The 23,025-nt window shown below is 39.4% G+C and overlaps 1 protein-coding gene across 2 annotated transcripts; it reads right to left on the reverse strand.

The window, feature by feature from the left end:
• Positions 1-61: 61 nt before the first annotated feature.
• hsd17b4 (hydroxysteroid (17-beta) dehydrogenase 4) lies at positions 62-22,022 on the reverse strand. Of its 2 annotated transcripts, none has more exons than XM_029510157.1 (25): positions 21,874-22,022; positions 20,855-20,908; positions 19,671-19,778; positions 19,025-19,084; positions 18,870-18,891; positions 18,664-18,710; positions 18,233-18,317; positions 16,230-16,417; positions 14,789-14,880; positions 14,569-14,593; positions 14,329-14,457; positions 11,963-12,075; positions 8,416-8,522; positions 8,124-8,247; positions 7,857-7,908; positions 6,413-6,484; positions 4,815-4,918; positions 4,650-4,715; positions 4,163-4,232; positions 3,889-3,995; positions 3,006-3,092; positions 2,809-2,895; positions 2,566-2,704; positions 1,579-1,706; positions 62-743 (listed from the first exon to the last, which is right to left on the reverse strand). In XM_029510157.1, the coding sequence occupies exons 1-25, from the start codon at positions 21,923-21,925 to the stop codon at positions 654-656; spliced, it is 2,208 nt and encodes a 735-aa protein (XP_029366017.1). In that variant the 5' UTR covers positions 21,926-22,022; the 3' UTR covers positions 62-653. The 2 variants fall into 2 exon arrangements, with proteins under 2 accessions (XP_029366017.1, XP_029366016.1); XM_029510156.1 differs by having other exon boundaries at positions 8,416-8,528.
• Between the last annotated feature and the right edge of the window lie 1,003 nt (positions 22,023-23,025).

Below are 23,025 nucleotides of genomic sequence, written 5' to 3' on the forward strand. Positions count from 1 at the left end.
TGCTGTGCAGCCACTGTACAGTCGGGTTTGTGCAGTTAAAAGGCTTAAAAAAAAAACAAACCTTCACATTACAGTGTCTTCTGACTATTTTAAAAATACATCACTTTAGTTACATAAAGATCATTCGATTTTTTTTTTTTTCCTTGGAAATTCATTGAATACATTTAGAATAAAGGAATGTCCTTTTCATAACTTGCAGACTGCATCATCCATGAAAGTTTCTGAGCCAACAGTCACTCATCATCAGGTTTTTAGTCTAAGTGAGATTTAAAATAGATTTTCATGATAACGTTTACTAAACATTAAACAACATTTTGGCTCTTCACTGCAGAACACGCTCGTGCTGAAACATTAATACCCATTCGATGATTTGATGGTGAATCTTTAAAGCCGACGCAGCGAGGACAGACCAAAGTTAAACGCTAACCAGCTGAATGAATTATTACTCCGGCTGAAAAGTTCCTTCTCTCAAAACTTGTGTATCCAAGTCAAGGAGATTTGATGTTTTATGCAGAGAAATTTTACTTACATGAAAGAACTCATTCTAAAGTTGAACTAATCTTAGTTTTTAGAACAGAAGTACAGACGTGTGAATCAGGAGAGGAGAGGTGGACAGACAGAAAGACGGCGGTCTGGGTTCTGGGCTCGGGGGCTCAGAGCTTGGCATAGTCCTTCAGGATGACCTCCAGCTTCTGACTCAGCATGATGTTCCCGCGAGCCTTCAGCTTGCCTGAGAAGAACGCCTGGCAACACAACAGACACACACGGTTCATTTTTTACCAATACGGGACGTAATCTGTTCTGATTCCTGCTTCTATTCATACGAGAGGAAAGCAACAAGTGAGGACAATATGTGAACAGTGCTACTCCGGCCAAACATTGACAGCATTAATGTGCGCTGAAGGCTGAGAGATGCAGCTTCTGCACTGAGTGAAGAGAATCGATGAGGGTGGGCGACTCGCTGATTGGCCAGAATAAATCACAGCAGAGCGCTGATGACGGCCATTTCAACTCCAGCTAATCTTTCTCCAGCTGTTCATTTCATCATCGCGGAGGCCGATAGAGGCCCTGCCTGAGGGATCTTCAGCGCCACGGTCTGCTGACGCTCTTTATAGAGAGCACACGCACGCACATGCATGCACCTCAGATCAATATCAAGGGCTACAGGAAGCCGATCAATGCCGCACAGCCACGACCGCGCACCGTGACAGGTGCAGGGCTTCCTGAAGTCGGCTTGAGAGATCACAGCCTTCCATATTTTTGTTGGACACGGTGAGATGAAGAAAGATTGAGAGGCTATTAAAATTATTTTGGTTTCAATTAAAGACGATAATGAAGACGAGTTCTAAAATGATGTCGTACTCTCAACAAAACCTCATTTCACTGTTATCCAGCATCTGTTTGGTAAAACTGAAGCTAAAGTTCTCTGTTCTGAGCACAAAGGGCTTCGACCTGAAGTAGGAGTATGTCAGATTTAAAAAAAAAAAAAAAAAGCATTCACTGCTTTGTGTGGAAATAATCATTTTGTCACAGCAGATCTGTGCAGCGAGTGAACAGGCCTGGCTACTTGATCATCACCTTCTGAGGGTTGAGCTTCCCCTGAACCATCTGCACGAAGTTTTCATCCGACACTGTGAAGGTCAAGTCTGCCTTGCCGGGGTAAGGACCCTTATGTAAGGCGCCGCCGCCGTTCTTCAGATCAATGGCTGCAGGATGACAGAGAGAGACAGAGGCTGGTATAAATCAGAGCTGGCTGCTCCGTGTTGGCTGGTCCTGTCTGCTTTCCCTCCACGACTCACTGGTGCTTGGAGTTATTATTCAGTCATTAGCACAGATTTTCTTTGACAGTTTGTTAGCAAAATGTCAATCTGGGTCAAATCAACTTGTCGACTTAACGGCGTGAACTCATTTTTCAACTTTTGTTTCATGAGCCAGAGTCAGAACACATCAAGCTTTCGTCTTTTGTCATGTTGACGGATGAAGACGCCGACGATGTGTGAGGAGGAAAAGGGTCACCTACAAACTACAGACTGGGACTCTCCAGTGAGGTGCCACACAATCATTTAGTGATCATGCTGATTCATCACAGATCAGTTAAGACCCTTCTCGGGGCGGGGCGATGCCGCCAATGATGGAGAGTAAAGTCGTCGGTGAACGGCAGCTCTGCCTGTCCGACATTTTAACCAGACGAATCATAAATCCGTCCTGGTTCAAGTGCTGATTTATCACATTTATAAAATCCACTAAATAAATAAACCATTTGGAGGTCTCCTGGCTCCTTCAGCTGTATCAGCGTCCTCACTGCTGCCATTTTTCTTGCTTGTGTTCTGTATATTCAGCATTTGCAATTTAAAATTCCAGATGAAATAAAACTCCTCCTTTTATGGATATTTTTAGTTTGCGTAATGTCTCTTTTGTATTCGGATCTATAGATCATTACACTGCAACACAGCTGCTGTCAATCAAACTGTAAACACCTCAGCTGAAATAAGCAGATCTTTCCCCAGTAAAACCACATTTAGAAAACACAGACATGTTGAATGTGTCTGTTCGTCGTTCACTCACTCCACTGAGCTGCGTTCTTCCCGTCTTTGGTGATCTCCCAGCTGAACACAGCGTTCACCTTCTTGACCAACTCTGAGCCGAGGTCCTTAATCCGACGGCGGATCTCTTCAAACACCAGCTCACTCTGAAGGCCTCCTCCCTGCGCACGCACACACACACACACACACAGCAAACATCATGATGGTCCATTTCATTTTATAAGCAGGGCTGATGAATGGGGCATTTATTTTCAGGTCATCATACTTGAGGAAGGTTTTCCGGAGAAGCCTCTGATGTGGCATGCAGATCGATGTAAGCGCCCGACAGCACAACGGCATCTGTCTCCTTCACCTGAACGAAAGAGAGAAGCACGCGGTCACAAAAGAGCTGAGAGCAGCAGAGCAGCGACGAGTCAGACTGACTCATCCATGTACGTGCTCACAGCAACGCTACACGCTGACCTTGGATTGGATGTGAATCCTGTTCCCCTCCTTCCACATCTCGGTCTGCAGCGACTGACCCGGCAACACCGGCTTCACAAAGCGAACCTGGTTCAGAGGAGCAGAGGACCCGTATTCAATCAATCGACAACATTTAGGCAGGTTTGATAGATGCTAAATAATTTATCAAGCATGAAACCCCCCCCCCTTGTACATTTTTGTCCTATTTTATTCCCATTTATTGTTTTAGCTCTGGAAGTCAAATTCATCAAAGCCTCTTAAATGTTATTTTAAGCTAACCGAGTTTATCATTCCTTTTCTTGTATATATGCACATTTCTTGAAGATTTTGTTGCATAATCGTCCCAAATCCCCCAAATTGCCGTATTACGCTGCCCCCTCCACTTCACTTGTTACAAGATTTCATTCATAAAAATGTTTCCATCGACTAGAACAAAGAATTTGACACCCGGAGCTTTAAGCCCTGCTGCAGAAAATCGGCCAGTCGAACGTAACAATTGTTGGTGTCAACAGTGGGTTCAATGTGTTGGGGAAAAAAATGCCATCAGAGCTGTGCTGAAAACAAAGAGGAACCCTTAGCCATGAAAATGTGATGCTTTTATAGACTGATAGGTGCCAAGCCCCCGAGGCAGCGATAAAAAAGTGTTGCAAATAAAAGAATGGGGAAAAAAAAAACCCGTCTTATTCAAGTATGAGTCATGATTTATAAAAAGGTGGACAGAATATAAATTTTTGACTTGCTTACTGTTTTTTCTCCCTTTGGGGAAAGTCAGACTCTGATGAATGCAGCAGAATATCTGAAACCTCCTACAAACGGTTCTTACGTGAGGCCTAGTGACACCAAAAGCCAATTACAAGCTTGGAATCCTCCAGCGCTCACTTACTTTGATAGACTTGAATCTGGAAGGGTCATTGGCGGCGAACTGCTTGAGAACGTGTCTCGCAGCAAAGCCAAATGAGCACAAGCCGTGCAAGATCGGCGCCTGGAAGCCTGGACAAAGAGCATTTTTAACGAAACGCCGTTTAAGCACACACAAGATAAAAGTACACCAAAAAAAAGAAAAGAAAAAGAAAAACCTCGGTAAAGATTTTAACTGAAAATAAATAAATAAATAAATAAATAAAAGAAAGGAAAGAAAACAGCCATTAAAGTCTCACCTCCCATGGCAGCAAAGCTGGGGTCTATATGAAGAGGGTTCCAGTCTCCACTCAGACGGTACAAGGCTGCCTGTGACCGCCGGGGAAAGAGACGTTGTTTAGATCTATATCTAATTCATAAACCCGCAAACTTTTCATACACAAATGTGGAATGAAATTAAATTATCATGAAGGCAATAGAAGAGATACCTAAAATAAGAATGGCTTTGAAGTCATACAGTTCCAGTCATTTAAATCGCTAAAGGGATTTAGGATTTTTTTTTTTTTTTTTTTTTTTTTTAAATAGAGGGGGCTCTTTTTTATTTTCTGCTGCAAACATAAGTCAGCGTTCTTTTTGAGCTGGTATGAAAACCCTGTTCAACACTTCCCATTTTGTCTAAAACTTTATGGTTATCACACAGGCACAGAACAATACGTCCCATTTCAGCACACATTTTATCAATGCGGCCGATTTATTCCGCAGCAAACCGCACACAGACACACTCACTTGGTCTCTGGTGGTGGAATCAATCACCACAGCATCTGGTGCCCGCTGTGGTGGCGGCAGAACAGCCTGGAAGAAACAAAACAGGTAAAAGCAGTCAAACATGCGGCAACATTTATTTACCATGTCTGATTTCTTTCCAAATCAAATCAAATATGGAACATATACTTTGGCTTTCTCAGAGGTTCTCTTCCCCCCGAAGCCTCCAGCTCCGACCACAAACACTGAAAACTGGTTGAAGCAGACCAGCTCACCACGACTGTAGGTGTTCACTGTGAAGCAGCACATACGTAGAGTTCAAACTACATCTGTGGCAGCAGCATTAACATCACTAATGTTAAAGTAGCAATGCTGTGTGGTCTCAGTCAGGACAAACATTTGAAAAGTCAAAGTACTCATCATCCAGCAGGCTGGCTCCTATCAGAGGGAAATTATTATTCATCGTATGTTCATATTCAGTCACATTAATGTGTGTGCAGCATATTAACGATCAGACTTTCTCATCTATGTGACTACTCTGTAGTGGGGTTGTTTGTAAAATGTGACTGAGCAGATCAGATCAAAGCAATTCCATATTTTAATATTTCCAAAGTCATCAAAAAACTAATTCTTCTGAGCTTTACTCCTGTACTGTAAAAGCCAGAAAGCTGAGGGATGAAGCCGTGCAACAAAAGGTTTCCGGACAGACAGATCAGACATGAGGGCACACATGTCACTGATTTCTGTGTATCTTATGGAAATGCTCTGATCGATAGTAAAGAGATTAAGACAAGTATTTGATACTTTATAAAGGAAGGAAGTGGATTTATTCTGTTAATTATGCCTCAAGGACACATATTTTTAGTAAAAAAAAAAAAAAAAAAAAAAACTCAACAAGGTACATAAATAACTGTAGTAAGGAGGTATGAGGTTATTTCATGAAAAACAGACTCAAGTAGCAGAAAAATAAAAAAAGAAAAATCTAATCAGGTCCAGATCAGTTTTTTGTCGTTGTTGTTTTGAGCTTGCCATTTTTCAGGAAGATATTTTAACTAAAGAGAGGCAAAGCTGCTTTATTTATGCCTCGCCTTGTAATCAGTTCAAACACAAAGACACAGATACCACATATGATAACATTAAGTACGACGACATGCAAGTGAACACCTGCTGCCGCTGTTTATCTTCAGCACAGCACATTTATAGTGAAATCTCATCCGGCAAAAACAGCCACATAAAAGGCAGTTTGTGAGGAGACAATTTTCAGCGAGTGGATGGAAGAAACTGAGACTTAGTCAATATAGCTGCTGTTTTTTTTTTGTTTTTTTTTAATCAGTTCAGGTCAAGACGTAACCGAGAATAAAGACAGTTAAATCTGCTTCTGCTGGGCGTCACTGTGACGAGCTGTCTCATCCAGAAATTAATATACTTTATTCGAGGAGGATAACAGAAGCCGACTGGTTTAGTGTGTTTAACGAAATTGCACTTTTTTTTCTCCACTGTGAATCCACACGGAACCTCAGATCCCGTGTTATTTGTTTTAAGTCGGATTAATTATAGATCAGAGTGGTTCTAATATCATCCATCTCTGTAGAATAGTCAAACAGAAAAATGAGTCATTCTCAGTCCATTATTTCAATCCCCCCAGACACAGACTGATAATTAAGTTTCATTAATTCAGACTGAGAGGCAACATTCAGGAAAAGACACATTAAACCGATGAAAACAAATAAATACGAAATAAAGACAACATGGTAAAGTTGCACCCCTGAAGAGGAGAAGAAACTCACCATCCAAGATAATGACGGCTCCAGATCCTTTGTCCAACACGTCCGCTATGGTGGCCTGAGAGGTCAGTTCACCTGAAAATGTGATTCACTCGTTACTAGAGTAGCAAATCAGAAATTGAATTGGCAGTTTCATCAATAATGAAAAAAAACACAATAAAATAGAGAAGACTTGTGTGAAAATAATGTGAAGTGAGATTGATTTTGGCAAATGTTAAATGAAAATAAAAAAAAATAAAAAAATTGGTTCACTTCTGTCTGGATTAGAAAATAAAGATTTGGGGAGTACATTAAAAATCTTTATCTCACAGTTGAATAATGTTTTCTAGCGAAAGTCTTTTTCAAAATTCTGGAAAAACCTTTCAAAAAAAAAAAAAAGCAGCAAGTGTTGCTGTTAAAGGTTCTGTAAACAATGCTTACTAACACCAAGTGTCACACAACCACAAGCATCTCCAAATACACAAATGCTTCATTCGCACACCTCCCTTTCATTTTCAGTAGGTCAGATGCTATGAAAGAAGCCACAACCCACAACAAGAGCCAAAACTGTAAAGTTACTCTGTGTGCACACGAGCCAACAAAAAGCAAACCACTCACAACCATTAAGCCCACACTGGGACTGATGTCATAAAAGCTGGCAGTAAACCAGCTGCCGTTTTACGTTTGCTGAAGGAGTTCATAATATCATCACATCACACTTGGTGTAACAGATGTGAGCAGGACTGGGGGGGGGGGTTCATCTCGGACTTTTCCGCTGGGAATGGCCAAAGGAACAACTCTGACAGCGCTGGTAAAAATTTTATGGATGTTTAGATGGGCCAGCAGCTGACCAGGATTTGAGCAGGTGGTCCTCCTGTCCGCCTGTTCTCTGGCCTCATCTCTTTCTTTGACAACATTTCGAGAGGAAAATGGTTTCTTCAGCGGAGGTCACTGAACACTGAACACACAATCCATCCATGGACTGCCAGGGGGAGGCACAGTGTTTGTGTAGAAAAAAGTTTTTTGCTGCTATAGTTTACATTTTAAATATTTACAGAACATTTAAATAACCTGGTTTTTTTTAACTGTACTGCCAGACATTGCTCATTTTGATGGAGCACTTCTTTGTGACTTGAATGTGACGCATGATCCGTATGAAGTCCATGCTATAACAGGATTTTATGTCTATGATGGCTAAGCATTAACCTGGCCAGAATCAGATTTCCTAATCTGGTAAGCCTTTCAAAAACTTAAGGAGGTACTCAGCTTCAGGTGTAAATTATATATTCACTCACACTGATTCCATTTAAACAGCACGTTATATATAGTAACATGACTCCAGGTTAAAAAAAAAAAAAAAAGGCACAATGAGGCCGTAAAACAGCCCTAATTAAATATATTAAAAGTAAAATCTACAGTGATTACATTAAATAAACTGCAATTACTTTAAAAGCAGAGAAGGAAATACCTGAGGTTGGTAAAGGCTTGTAAAGCTCCAGATACTGCTCGCCATGCAATACCTGTCACAAAACATTAGACCAGCTAAGACATATAATTACAGCACAGTCTTAAAGTCTCATTAGCAAGAGTAATGTGTTGTGTAATGGTACATGTATTACTATAGTTCTTGTGTGCAAGACTGTGTGAAATATAGCATATGGATAGGAATACACACAGGTACACACATTCACTCACACACACATAAAAACAACCATCAGTATGGATGCTTTCTGACCTGTGTAAAATCTATATTGAGTCCAGGGACTGAGCTCAGCCCACCATCCATCATGGCTGCCTGGGAGGGAATGACCCCAAAGGTGGGAAGACAGCTGAAGTCTGGATGGCCTTCGTACAGGAACCTGAAAATTAAAAGTGTTAGTGTGAAAAATCACACGTTTATATGAGACAAACAAATATAACAGCACAGATGGCTGGACAGGGCCAATGTTTGAAAGTCTCAATGAGTTTCTTTAAGTTCACATTCACAAAGATGTGCTTGTCAGTCATTCGTACATTTGGATACACACCTGAGATGGTCTGGATCTTTGGTTGACATGCCAACCCCCAACGCATAGAGGATACACTGTATGTGGTTGAAGTTAAATGTGCTTGGTGGTAATTTTTGTCCGATCGCCTGAGCCTGAGAGAACAAAGGAGAGGATTTTCACGTTGACTTTAAAGGGCAGTTACCAGGGAATTAGTCCACCTCTGAATACAAACGCTGGACTAAACACTATAAATAAAGTCAACATGAGAAATTAGCCACTATTTAGAAAATACACAGGCAATTAGAGGATCAAGTTGAAAAACGAAGCACAAGTGGCTACAAAGTTAGAGGGCAATATTTTAAGCAATTTAGTATCTTAAAGTGAAATCTAAAAGGACATTTATTTGGGTTTTTTTAAGCCTGTCAACTGATCCTCCCCTGTGGGGAAGAAATTCAATACTAAAAGGACTTGAGAGAAAATGCTTAACTTCAGCCTGAACAATATTTTAATCACCGATTGTACAGTTGGCACATATGCTTGTTTGAATCCGTGACCTGTGAAACCATCTACAGTTAGTAGAAATCAGCACTTCAGAAATGTTCTCCTGGGCCAGCCTAGGCAGAGCCGTGTAAGTGATCACATTTTTAAAACTTTAATGGAGGTCGACATGGAAATTAAGCAGCAATTTTCAATTTGCTCTTGCACTTCTCTAAATGAGCAGTGTGAAAAGGGGTTCAATCTCCTGAGCAGAACATTGCAGTTATCAACCGTTAAAGACGCAAAATCGTGCGTCTTTTAAAGCTCATAAAGGTGAATTCCCTTTGTGAATCGTACATTTTTAAACCCTTGTCAATCCCACTTTCAGATCCTCTGTCAGAGCTTTCTGAGATTTCAGGATGCAAGCTGCTCATAAATTTTCCATCATCATCAGAAGCCTTCAGCCGTCCAAGTCATAAAATCAACGCTATCTTTGAATTCTTAGCAGTCATCTGTCCAGTCTATACAAGATGTGTATGATATATTCATATATAGATGAATAATATTTACAATCATCAGTTTTCGTTTATTTTTTTGGCCTACTTATAGACCAAATATCTCAGTTAGTCTTTACAGTGAGTCAGGAGAGGATGGCCATTTACATCGACCTTCTGAAAGCTTCTGAAATCTGACTGATCCACAAACACACATCAGTACAATGCAATATAAGCATACTGTACATCTGTGACAACATTACAGTTATCAGAGTCCTGCAGTTATTCTTTTCCCATATTAAAAATCACTGTCTTTGAGTTGCTGTTGATGTGATTCACACTTTGCATAATGCCAAATCACTACCTGACCTCTGGAGGCCTGTTTTTAATTAAAACTGCATAAAAATGCAGATGTGGGAACCGGTCTTACATCCCTGAGGAATTAATATTGTATGCCCTCACACATAAATGCAGGGGTGTAAGCTGCAGCTTAGGATGTAGAGCAAAAGCTGCGGTTGTCATGGTGCGCAGGATATGTAAGTGAAGTTAGTGATTTTACCAAAAAAAAAAAAAAAAAAAATCGACTTGTCAAAGCAAAAATGTTTGAGGAGCAACACATCAACACCCCAGATCAGGTTCAACTCTGCCCTTGGCCCACAAAAATCGACTCATTCCATCTTTGGGTCCGAGGAAACGTCCATGCCAAAGCCCAAGGCATGCCTGAGATATCAAGCGTAAGAAAGGCAGAAATGTGTTCTGTGAGTTCACAGTGACCTTGACCTTTGACCCCAGAAACGTCATCATATCATCCTCAAGTCCAAAATGGACTTTTGTGCCAAAAGGTATGAAATGATAAAACTAAACCTTGTAACCTTGTGATTCTTCAAAATTCTCTACTTCAAATATCAACTGATGAGTAAATCCTAACATGCAAGAATATTAAAAAGTTATTTCCCTGTGCTGCTACTTCGCACACACACACACACACACACACACACAGTGCCACAACAACAGTAATACATGGTCCCAAAGAGGTATCACAAGCACATGTGCAGGCTAACATACACACTAATTACAAAGCTATGTCAGCTGAGGACACAATGGTGATGTTTGTCTCAAGGCTACTTGTGACTCTGCTCCAAGTCTCCCATCTGGACAACCCCACTGCCCTAACGCACGTGCGCGCACGCACGCACGCATACGCACACACGTCAGAGACAGTGGAGATGACACAGATATTTGAGACATTTGAGATATTTGAGTGTACTGTACATCACTTAACCTTTCAGGCATTGAACCATGATCATGCTGAGGCAGCCTGGTTATTGCTAAATGTCTCACAGCATGCAAGAAATGGGAGATTTCATCAAAAAGTGAGTCACATTTCTTAAAAAAAAAAAAAAGTTTATATCTGCTGCACAGGCCCAACCTCGTCTCTAAAACGAGACACAGCGAGATATGTTTTCAGTCACACCACAAACACGAATGAGCCTGCAGATGTGTTCTCACCATTACACTACAACCATCTTAACAGAAAACGGTGGCTGTTTCTCTGGATAATTATTTGATGTTATGCAATTGTCCTTGTGGATCAATGTTTTATTCAACCAGATCAGCCATGTGTAAGCTGTAACCAGTTCCCTTTCTGTGATTCAGTGACAGGGAACACAGAGAAGTGAAGGAGCGTTCATCCAGGGAGCCATCACTGCACTATTGTGCTCTGACATCTTTTGTAAGTTGCATCTTAAAAGCTAATCTGAGTTGCTACTTGTCTGGTGTGTTGTCATTTCATATTTACAGGAGACATCAAAGTACTTATGTATGTGCGGTGGTATTAAAGAGTCATGAGCTGCCATGTTTGAAACAGTCTGAGAGGTTCGAGCTACACACTTTCAAAAGTAATTATCAACCAACCGTTACAAAACCCTCTACAGTCTCAGTGGAAGAAATGACATTAGAAAGTGGGGAGGCAAAAAAAAATGGATGGGAATGAACTAACTGGTGAAAATAAGATTTAAAAACAAAAAAAAACAAAAACTACAGACGAAATAATGAAAGAATCAAAAGAACAGGGAGGAGGAGAAAAATAAAGCCTTCAATTTTCTTTCAATATTTGTGCCGAACGTGTCTTTTTTTTTTTTTTTTTTTTTTTGGTGAAGCCTCAAATCAGGGCCAAGCACTGTTAGTATGAATTGTTTCTGAATAGTTTTGTTGAAGAGACATAACCTGCGTCCGTTCACAGCTTTTATAGAGATTCTTATTAGGCCTATTCCCCTCAATTAAAGAAACATTTGAACAGCCTCTCAGGATGTGGCATCAGGTGTGCAGTATGTGTGGAGCGCTGATTAAAAGTCGAATAGTTCCCGGCGACGGTAATACATATCCCCACTAGCTGCTGTAACTTCTATTTGAGATGTGTAGTGCTGCTCTGTGCACACAATCCACTGTCACAAGCAATCCCACGTTTACTTAATAGGAGTGTGAAATCTCCCAACAGCCAACGACTGGACAAAAACCTTTGAGGAAACAAATTAATTGAATTTCCCAAGATCAACAAGGAAAATAGAGTACATTGGTGTGAAAAAAGGAGCGGTTTTACAGCTGTCTCCACTCACAGGATTAATTCCTGAAGTCGAGACTGCACTGGCCGAAGCAGCTGTCGGATTTGCACCAACTGTTTCCTGCGACTCCAGTTGAAGCAGCACGCTCACCATCGACTGTAGAGACTCTAAAATGGAAAGAGACGACGAATAAGTGGAGGCTCCCCAGAAGATCACAGAGATCACAGAGATCACAGAGATCACAGAGATCACAGACAGAGTTCAGTGTCACCCTACATATCTCATGAATTATATATTTTCATGACCAGAAGAACAGAGACTCTTATACTTTACGCGGGAAGCTTTTACTTCTGTAAACAAACTGACAATCCACCCATTAGGTGACTATTGGCATAACTACTCTTCATATGCAACAGGGCTGCACAATATTAAGTTTTATCTCAATATGACCATGCGTAATGTCAGATAAGGCAAACGACATGTCATGCTACAACTTTTGACTTTTATACATATTTTTGTATACGCTTCTACATTTATTTGAGTTAGACAAGAAGATAAACCTCTTATGTATGTAGATTAAACATAAATCAGTTTTTTTCCAATAAACAAGGAAACAGCTGGTCTGCTTCTAATGGCCTACCATTAAGTTCATGTGTACAAGGATAAAAACAACAACTTGACATTTATGGGTGACTGTAGAGCAGTAATTTGTAGTTTAACTTACAAAATCCTCTATGCCTCGACAATTCATCAATAATGTAGAAAAGTTGTGTACCTCGATCTGTTTATTTATTTTTTTATTCCCATATGAGGTTCATCTTTAAGACAACCATCATAAAACCTGCACTTTTTCAGCAATGAGCCTAAAAAAAAAACAACTTCTTAATCTCAAGGTAAATGGGTCAAAGTAGAATTGAACAGAATTCCAGGTAGATGTTGACAGATAAGAATTTAAATTTCACATGTACTGATCCAGGAGCGGCTATAAAATGGAGGGAGATGGTGTAAGATCTTAATCCATTAAGAATAAATAGGAGGAGTTCTCTATTCAAGCATTATTGGTTAACACACTTTAGACCTGGAGCCAATATTGCATGCTGTTTGTTTTGTTTACCTAAAAGCAGAATGTAAAAACATTCACCGTGGTAACACAAGCTACGAATACCAATACAGATTCACCACAAAACAATGAAAAATGGCTGAGACAACTGAGTTAGACTGGAAAGACCAGAGCTACAAAATACTATCACTCAGCGGCAGGCAGTTGGAGAGCAGAGGGAGCAACAAGTCTCTGTAATAAGCTACAAATGAGGGGGCACCTCAAAGTCATGCTAATGAGCCCAGCCAGCGCCCTGTGGGAGCGCCACCTCAGTACAGTTCACGTTAGCACCGTGGCCTTTTCTTCAATTGTACATCTGAGAGCATGGAGAGGGACGGAGGAGGTGGAGACCAATAATGAAATGAGGAACAAGACGGTATCGTTCGTATTCTTATTCGTGTTTTGCTTCCACTCATCAGCTCATTGATCTCTAACACCATCTTGTCCTCGCTCGATCTTACCGGACTACTTGTGCATACAGATGAACTGATAGTTTACAAGCTCATTTGGCTTGAAATGAAGTTTCTTTTTGTTAAAACAGTCAGGCAAACAGAGTAACAACATGACAACAGTGACCACGTGTACCCCCTCCACCCAACTTGGAGAGGGATTTAATTCCTGTAGTTATGATGATATGGCTCTGAAATATTTATTATTATATCACAGTTTATTATTAATGAAATTAATTTCCAAGCTCTGAAAATACTGTGCTACTACTGAACTAATGTAGAGGCCACTTTTTTTGTGCCTCACAAATGGGTTTCTTAGATGTTAGAGCTCTGTTCCACTGCTCAAACCTTTCCTTTAGACAACCAGGTACTCAATGTCCTTAGCGCAAACATTACATTGACCGTGGCTTTGGTGTTAATAAGTATCTTTGAATACATACAGTGTTGTTGATCTGCAATCTGAATCATTCTGACTCAACACAGAATGAGCCAAATGAGCAAAAGCAGACCACCAAGGTTGTGAAGCAAATGGGGGAAGTCCAACTCAGAGTTTGACTCTAATATAATCTGTGTGAAAACAGCCTTACCAAGACCCATGCAGCTGCTGACTGTTTATTGATTTTAAGAAAAAACTATCCTGCTCACCATGAAAAAAAAAAAAAAAAAAAAAAATTACCATTAAAGACAAAAGTAAAGATATGAGTTCAACTCGATATAAGTCTACATACATAATAAATATTTACACCAGAAGAAAGCTCACGATATCTGCAGCAGGGTCTGCATATCTGTTTGTGTGTATGAACACAGTACGTTTACATTTCTATTGCACGGGCCAAAACATGTGTTTCATGTGTATACTCTCTAATTCTGACCTCCTGTACTAGCAGGCTTGGTGGCGTCTGTAAAATCACAGATTTTGTCCCACTGGTCCCTGACTGCCTCAGGATTCATGGGTTGGTTCTTTTGTCTCACAATGCGGCCCCGAGAACGCTCCCAGCGCACTGCACAAATGGACACACAAATAAAGAGGTCATGAAACAGAGGCTAATGAATATCATGGATGCATGCAGACATTTCCTCGGGAAAAATACAAGCACAATACAAGTACTTACATTTACCAATCCAGCCGGCACCAACCTGAAAAGAAATGTTATAGGAACAAATGAAACACCAAAAAAATTGTCTATTTATGGAAGCTGAATAGGCCAATGGTGCACTATCAATATCAGTATCAATGACAAAAGAAATAAAACACAAAACTATAGGCAGTACAGTGGGACTGAGACTGAACTCATCTTTCTGAAGGGAAAGAAAGAACATGTTTTTGTGTACCTCAAACAGTCCTCCATTTTCTTGACATTGGTCATGACAGAGCCAGAGAACCAGGGGCGACACATACTCAGGCTTCAAAGACGCCACGAGGTCTAAACAGGACAAAACAAAACATGTGTGTCATGAGGGAGTGATACTTCATTGTCTCTGCTCGGTAGCTAGAATTATAAAAATGATTTTGATTCGTTCATAATGCTAAATGAGTTGTTAAACAATCCTCAAGCATCTGTCTTCTTGATATAGAAATAAAAGGTCTATATTAATAAACAGTTCATTCTTCACAATAGCCAAAATGGGTTAACAGAAAAAACTATTAGACACAGACTGAATGTAAAACATGCAATAACACTGGTGTGTGAAGCAGAAACATAACAACTATTGTAAATAGAAAAAATATAGATAAAACTGGGCAATCTGGCCATTTCTGAGTACTTAGTGAAGTCTTAAATAAGAATGGATTACTATTATATAAAACAAGTGCTTAACATATTGAAATGATGTCAAACAACTATGGAACAGGAGTCTCATTTTCTGTATGAGGCTTTAATGCCACCAACCATATGTCTGGTATTAAAAAAAAATGTTAACCAAGATGAGTTTGGTCGGGAGGAAGGGACGAAAAAGCCTCAGTTAATGAAAGCAACATATGGAACCACGTCATTTACCAAGGTCAGGCCTGTGACAGTTGGCACAGCACAGTGTGGCAGACGCTACTGCCGCCCAGCACAGTTGGGCTACAAAAGCAGCCCTTTAATTTGTCACTAAAGCCCAGGGATCCTGCTGCATTGCTGTTAAGAAGACTACATTATGCCAGCTCTGCTTGTTCCACTGAACTAACCAAAGTAGGTATAATGCACTGTGTGTTCATGATTTATAGACATCAACTGATACTAAGAGGATGTTATTTTGAACATGGATATTGTTGATATGCAACACAAAGCTTATGAGCTGTTCTGAGCTATACATCATTGTCTTCAATCTATCAATCCAAGGTTACATTCCCTAATGTCAATGGAAATATTTCTAGAAATATAAATATTTTATTAGCAGGGTTTCTTATTTTTGTAAATATTTGGAAGCACAAGTCAGACCTACAGTAAAAAAAAAAAAAAAAAAAGGAGTCCAGAGCCACCTAATTAAATCGAAGACTGATACATAAAACTTTCCATACTACAGGAAGCATAATTTCATCATGGCTCTTGGATCAGAAAAACAAACAAACGCTCAAACAAACAAAGAAAAAAAACAGTTCTTGAATATTAGATGGCACATTGTGTATATGTCGAACGTGAAGAGTACTGTTAACCTCAAATTTTGCAAGTCACCATTGCTTGGGCATGATATTACAGATCTACTTTTTAAAGAGTGTCTATGTGGAAGCCTGTCAACATCACAGCAGGTATTATACAGACCAACAGCAGTCCATTATGTGACTGCTTACCTGGGGGCATGACAGTCTCTGTGAGGCGTGACCCGGCAACGGGAGCAATAGTGTTGCAGTGGATGTTGTACTTGCGTCCCTCGATGGCCAAGGTGTTTGCTAAGCCCAGCATGCCCAGCTTGGCAGCACTGTAGTTGGCCTGGCCAAAGTTTCCATAGATGCCTGCAGCTGAGGCCGTCATGATGATTCTGGGCAGTACAGACAGTCCGTGTTAATGCAAAGTGACAGGAAACGCTATGGAGTAATGGGGGTAACAGACGGCCCCCCATGTACACACATAATCTCTCTAAGTGGTACACAATTTTCATGCATGCATAAACACGCGTGCACACATGTGGGCACCTAGTCATGGAACGCTAGTTCATCCTCACACACACCCCCACAGACCAAGCACCAAATTACTTTATCGCTAAATTCAGAGCTGAACGCAGTAACACAGGCTACATGCATGCACACACAACAGACACACAATCTTACGGCTACAATTTTGCTACTAATCACTTGCAAAGTTCACTTAAGTCAAGCAAAAGTAACAGGCTTAGGTAGCAATGTGAGATTAACTGTGGGAAACATCTGTAACACTTGGTCTCACTGGTCATCAGAAAGCACTGATCCGTACCACAGTAAGACAGCACACCACTATGAAACCACCAGAGAGCACTTTTCAAGTCCCCAAGTCTATGATTCAGTTAGGAAGGGAACATTTCAAGCTATCAGTGTTACTTAAAAAAAAAAAAAAAAACCCAACACATCTGTCAACATTTATGGCACATCATCTGACGTGTTCCTCCATGCTTTCAAACTGCTTTCTACACAACCTTGGCTTGTATGTCCATCTTGTCTCTATCGTGCAGTCGGGCCATGAACTTGTCATTTTTATTTCTTTCTGCTGGTTCTACCTTTGAATGCACCATAAAATTTTGTTTTGGATGGCTGCACAGAAAGATTATGTTTTAAACTTGACTGTGTATATTCTTGGTGTAAAATCTTAAATGATGTTGACTATTGAGTTTTTCTCCTGATATCAAACTCGTGCCCAGCCAACTGTATTATTTGCAACTCTAATAAGCTGTAGTTTACCTCAATGCAGTAAATCCTTCTGCATTTCATGTTAACTACTGTCTTGTTTAATTCATGTCATGCAATTGTTCTCTTTTCCATTTCTGTAGTTACGGTTGCAGACTCTCTGCCTCCCAACACCCATATTTTTGTATAATAATAATAATAATAATAATAATAATAATAATAATAATAATAATAACAATAACAACAACAACAACAACAACAACAACAACAACACCGGATTTTAGTGATAGTACTATCTTTTTTTTTTTTAATTCTCTGTTGATATTCCGATAATGGCCAAAATGATTATGTAATGATAACCTGATATCATTACAGCTCTAACTGCATGTATTCATATCCCCTCAGCATTAAGATAACATGAATCATCCCCATCAGACTGGTGGATATTTGGGGGTGTTTTTGTTTTGTTTTTTTTTTTTTGTCCGATAGTGTACTTGAAAGAATGAGATGAGCTTACACAGACAGCTTTGCTACTTCTTGCGGAATCATCAATTTAAGTAGTATTTAAATGTTCAGAGATCATACAACCACATTAACAAATTTCCCTCTTTCGTTACAAATTTACATATTCATAATAAATTTGCTGTCTTTGCTTTTATTAGTATTCAGCTTTTTACACGATGAAGCCAATGAAGCCAGACGTATTAAAGGGAATTGAGTCATTTATGCCGACCAGAATGTGTTTAATAGTGTGATGGCATGAAAGATTTATATCATTATTACCACTTAAGATGCAGCGGATAAAACTCTTGACTATCTTTGCTGTCATCTGAATCAGGCCATAACACCGTATTGTATACTGGTCTGTCTGCTGAGCATATTAGAAATTTATTGGACCTTAAATGTGCTAACCATGTAATAGGAGGACAGTCCAAAGTGTATCCATGTCGACAGCCGTTAGTATCTGGGCTTGTTACCTGCCAAACTTTTGGTTTTTCATGTGGTTCCAGGCAGCTCGAGTCACCAGGAAAGAGCCTCTCAAGTGAATCCTTTGAATCAGATCTGAAATGGCAAAGGGGAAAGACATTTGTACAATGTACAACAAAGTACAATGCACAAAAATTACCACACAACATTATATCCTTCTGCTATTACAATTAAAACATTGTGGACCAGATGTGGGTTAAAGTAGATTTTTAAACTCAGACATAACCTTTTTCTTTTTTTTCCCTTATAGAAAATGCACTTGGACAAGAATTACAATTTAAAAACAAATGCTGTGCTCTTCATATAGCATTGTGACACTATTAGATCATGATCATAAGACACAAATAAAAGAAAAAAAAAAAGCTGAAATAAAAAGTGTCCTTATCAGGGTGAATGTAAAAACAATAAATTATTTAATTACCCCAGTCCAAATCACTTGTCCGTGGAAATGATCGATCACGAAGTATCCTTGGCAAAAAAAATAATAATAATAATTTCAATGTTTGTGCTAAGCTTAACATTTTGTTTTACAAGAGCATAGTGGCCCATACACCTTTTGATATAAGCCAACAGTAAATGGCCACTAAAAACAGACGGAGGAGTGATAATGGATGTGAAATTACTTACCCTGCATTGTTTACAACAATATCTGGAAGGAAGACATAATTCATGTATAGTAATAACATAGCTATGACTCATGTAATTAAAATAAGTATATTGAGAAATTGAGATATTGCTGAGAACTCTGATGGCCAGAGTATAAATTCAGATAAAATATGTACCTATTCTTCCAAAGGAATCCAACGCAGCCTGGATCAGTTTTTCTCCATCTTCTACAGAATCTGGATGTGCACAACAGAAAACGTTTTTCCACTGATAGCTTGGTTTTAGTCATAAAACTGATTCTGTGCTACATTTTCCCATTTACATAAGGATTTAGAGATGTAAAAAAAAAAACAAAACGATGTAACCAATTACACAAAAGAATCCCAGAAGGCTTCCCCTGCTCAGTTTGCCATGCAACGATCTGTAAAATAACATTTTCATTAATTGCTGGGCCTCACTGGCTTACTGAACTGCATAGAAAGTATGCCAATTTTTCAAGTAAATTATACATTTGTATCACATTCGCAAACAAATCTGGTTCAGAACAACCGATGAAACTCATTGATCTAAATCTTGTATCATTCAAAACCGTTCTCAAAAATTAAACAAGAGATGTGATTTTTTTTTTTTTTTTTAATACTGACTGTTTCATCAGTGAGATAACAAGACCGACAAAAAATGAATAATAATTAAAAAAAAATAATAAAAAATCTATAGCTTACAATTACTTGAGCTAAACACTATATGGTAAGAAAAGGACAGATTAAGATAATGATTCATGAGAGAAGACATTAGACTGAAAGGCTTGTCCAAACTTCTCACCATAGTTTGCCACGGCTTTGCCTCCCTTTGCTTTTATCTCCTCCACCACCTTATCAGCAGCTGCAGAACTCTTTCCACCCCCTTTAGTGTCTGCCCCAAGGTCATTCACTTTATTGTAGCAAGAAGAAAAAGATTAGCAATAATGAGGTGAGTTCTGCAATCCTCCACAAGTGATTAGGTCAGAGGGAGAGTATAGCTAAGCTGATTCCTTGTCGGGTTCAAGGCCAAGTCCATTCCAGGCAGCAGCGAAGCCTATTATTTTTGGAAGGGCAAATATTTATGCCAAGAACTGAAACTGTGCTGTCTAAAAACATCATTATTGTGAGGACCAAGAGCTTATTTTGTATGGTGTCCTGCATTGTGGGGTATAATTTAAAAATCACTGAATTCCAAGGGTAAACTATCAACATTTTTATACTAACTTAACACATCTGCAGATACTGAATAAGAATTGGATTCAGGGGCCTCTGAATCCAATTCAGTTTGTTGTCAGACCAAAAATTTAGACCATTTCATTACTTAAACTTAGTATCAGAAACTGCATTTTATAATGACATATGTAATGTTATATTACATCTGCTATAACACAGGTTAGTAGATTTGTGTCTAGGCTGTCATTTATAACATTGGTGACTTCCTGAAACTCAGGACACCTCTAAAACTAGTGGTCTAATACTCTAATACTGGGACATTCAGGGATCTACAGGTTTTTACTGATGTTACAGTAATTCAATCCCTGCTTCTACTTCTCTGTATACATAGTCTGAAATAAACGATGTGAACATGTCATAAATAGTTATCACTTGCTTAAGACTATACACATTTGATGAATTAAACTGTTGTCCAACGCTCAGGAACTCAGAAAAAATATCTGGAATCATGCTGAGCCAAATGTAAACATGACAGGACTTGACTTGGCTGATGAAAAAGCAAACAAAAAGACACATACTGAGGTTACAAAGTTTCAGTTTCAACAAGCGTTTCATTTGTCAAACATTTAAGATGTTGTGTTGTTCTTTTACTAACCAAAATATATCCACTATACATAATACAATATACAGTAGAGGCCAAAAGTTTGGACACACCTTCTCATTCAAATGAATAGGAAAGTGTGTCCAAACCTTTGGCCTGTACTGCACATCTAAAATAATCAGGCAAGAAGGCAGAACTCAGCATTTACTTACCTACAACTGAGGCACCTCTTTTAGCAAAATCCAACGCATATTCCCTACCAAGGCCTGCAGAATGAAAGAAATTGTACACATTCAACAATATCCTCTGTTAATGTTTGGCAATATGGTGAGGGCAACAGCTGAGTCAGAGTCCTACAAAGACTGGAAATAATACATTGTATTCGATATTGATTTGGATTTTTTTAGCATTAGTAAAATACAAAGTCATAATTTACAGACTTCTATTTCTCTTATTTAAGACTTGAGATAAAATTTAAAGTTATAACAAAATAAACAATAAAACTCGAATTTCCAAATGAAAAAAAAAAGGAAAGCTAGAGCTCATGTCCAAGACAGTACAAGTATTTTATCAATGCTAATAGTTTATAAGTGTTCATTATTACAGTCAACACTCATGTTACTTTTATGTTTATCTTTTTTTCTATGCGTTTTTAAAATTTTGCTTTGCTTCTATGATGCATCAGACTGGAATGGCATTTTCTGGGAACTAATATAATTCTGCAGATAAAATGAAAGGCAATAATGTTTTACTGGGTCAGAGAAAGATGACTTACTACCTCAGGTGCTCAGAATATAATGAAGCTCTTAAATCTGTCAGAGAAAACCTCACAGTAAAAGCACAGCGAGTATAATATTTTTGAAGATAAGGTGGAAATACAGTAAGATGTCAGATGTTTAAATAAAACGTGTGTGTAAACTAACACTCAGTGCTGGTGAATGCGCCCTTTCACACATATACACCAGTTTTAACCTCGACGATTGCGTTACATGCACTTTGCTTTATGGGTAACAGCAAAGCCAAGGCTGGCTGAAATCCAAAATACACACACATCAAACACGACTACAATGTGAAGGAAAAGAAACGCTTGTGCATTCGCTGTTTCTGTCTCATTTTTCCTGGCACAACTCCCCTCAACTAGCAAGTTAGCGTCAGGAGCTAACGTGTTTTAGCAAAGTTACAACGGTCACCTCCAAGCTAACTCTCGGTTATGTTTGCACAGAGAACTCACCTCCTCCGGCTCCGGTGACAAGAACGACTCTCCCCTCGAAAGACAAAGACATTTCTGTGATATTGTATTTTCTGTTTGTAGACAGTGACAGCACAGCAGCTACAAGAGGCGACTCTGCTTTATGCAAACTGCTGGGTGAACTTCTGTAAGTTACACTTCCGCAATCACGGGAGGGGGCGTGCTCGGCGGCGACCAATCAGAAATCAGAATTTCGTTAACCCTTTGTTCACCGCCGCCAATTTCGCACAGAATTTATTTGAGTTTTAATCACAGCCGACTAACTGATCAGTCGATGTTGATAATAACCTCTAAGCATTTAGATTATCACTCGCATTTTACGCGACCAGTTTAAGCAGGAAAGGTGACTAAAAAAAAATGCTGTGTTTCTGTTTTCGACATCTGAAGTCCGAAAATCATCAGGAAATGTGCAAAGTGAGAAACAAACGGTGACTGTGGAAAAGCCAAACAAAATGAGGTGTTATCTTATACCGCAAAAATTATATTTATGCTGAAAATCAAACCAGAAAGGCAAAGTAGCTATACAGCATGGCCAAGTTAATTTTGGAATTGAGAATATATTTATTCTGCACATATAAAGACATTACAAGATGCTATGGTCTACTGTGTATAGGCCCCTGGACCTGAGAGGTACACAAAGCAACAACACATTTACCCATGGTGACTACAAAATGGCACAGTGGGATATAAATCTACAGGCAAGAGTGATGTGAACTTCTAGGCTGAAACAGAGACACACAAAATCTACTATAAAGCTGCATAAAGATCCAAAATTAGACAAATGAGGATGCATATGGTGACTATAAATACAGAGGCGTCATAAATGTGTCCAGTTTGTGTCTCTTTCAGTCTGAGTGTCATAAAGGTTGGGGTCCTTTTACTAGTCTATACTGAGGGGGGGGGCATTAATTACTGTCATGAAGTGTCCTTGAGCCCAATAGTCATCTCATTAATAAATTGGAGACCTCTGCAACCTCCTCATGAAATGGGAACAAACTAAAACAGCAGTCGTGTCGAGAGAGGAGAGAGAGAGAGACAGAGAGAGAGAGAGAGAGAGAGAGAGAGAGAGAGGCGGGGGGGGAGCAGAGAGAGAGAGAGAGAGAGAGAGAGGCGGGGGGGAGCAGAGAGAGAGAG

This window comes from Echeneis naucrates, chromosome 9, assembly GCF_900963305.1.
Source record: "Echeneis naucrates chromosome 9, fEcheNa1.1, whole genome shotgun sequence".
In the NCBI taxonomy this organism is placed as follows: Eukaryota; Metazoa; Chordata; class Actinopteri; order Carangiformes; family Echeneidae; genus Echeneis; species Echeneis naucrates.

Bases quoted from the DNA above. Each gene is read 5' to 3' on its own strand.
- hsd17b4 (XM_029510156.1), bottom strand. From the start codon at position 21,925: ATGTCTTTGTCTTTCGAGGGGAGAGTCGTTCTTGTCACCGGAGCCGGA. The intron at 18,711-18,869 runs GTAAGTAATTTC...TTTTTTGCCAAG, and splicing joins ATTGTTGTAAACAATGCAGG to GATACTTCGTGATCGATCAT. The intron at 14,881-16,229 runs GTAAGCAGTCAC...TGTCCTGTTTAG, and splicing joins AGAGACTGTCATGCCCCCAG to ACCTCGTGGCGTCTTTGAAG.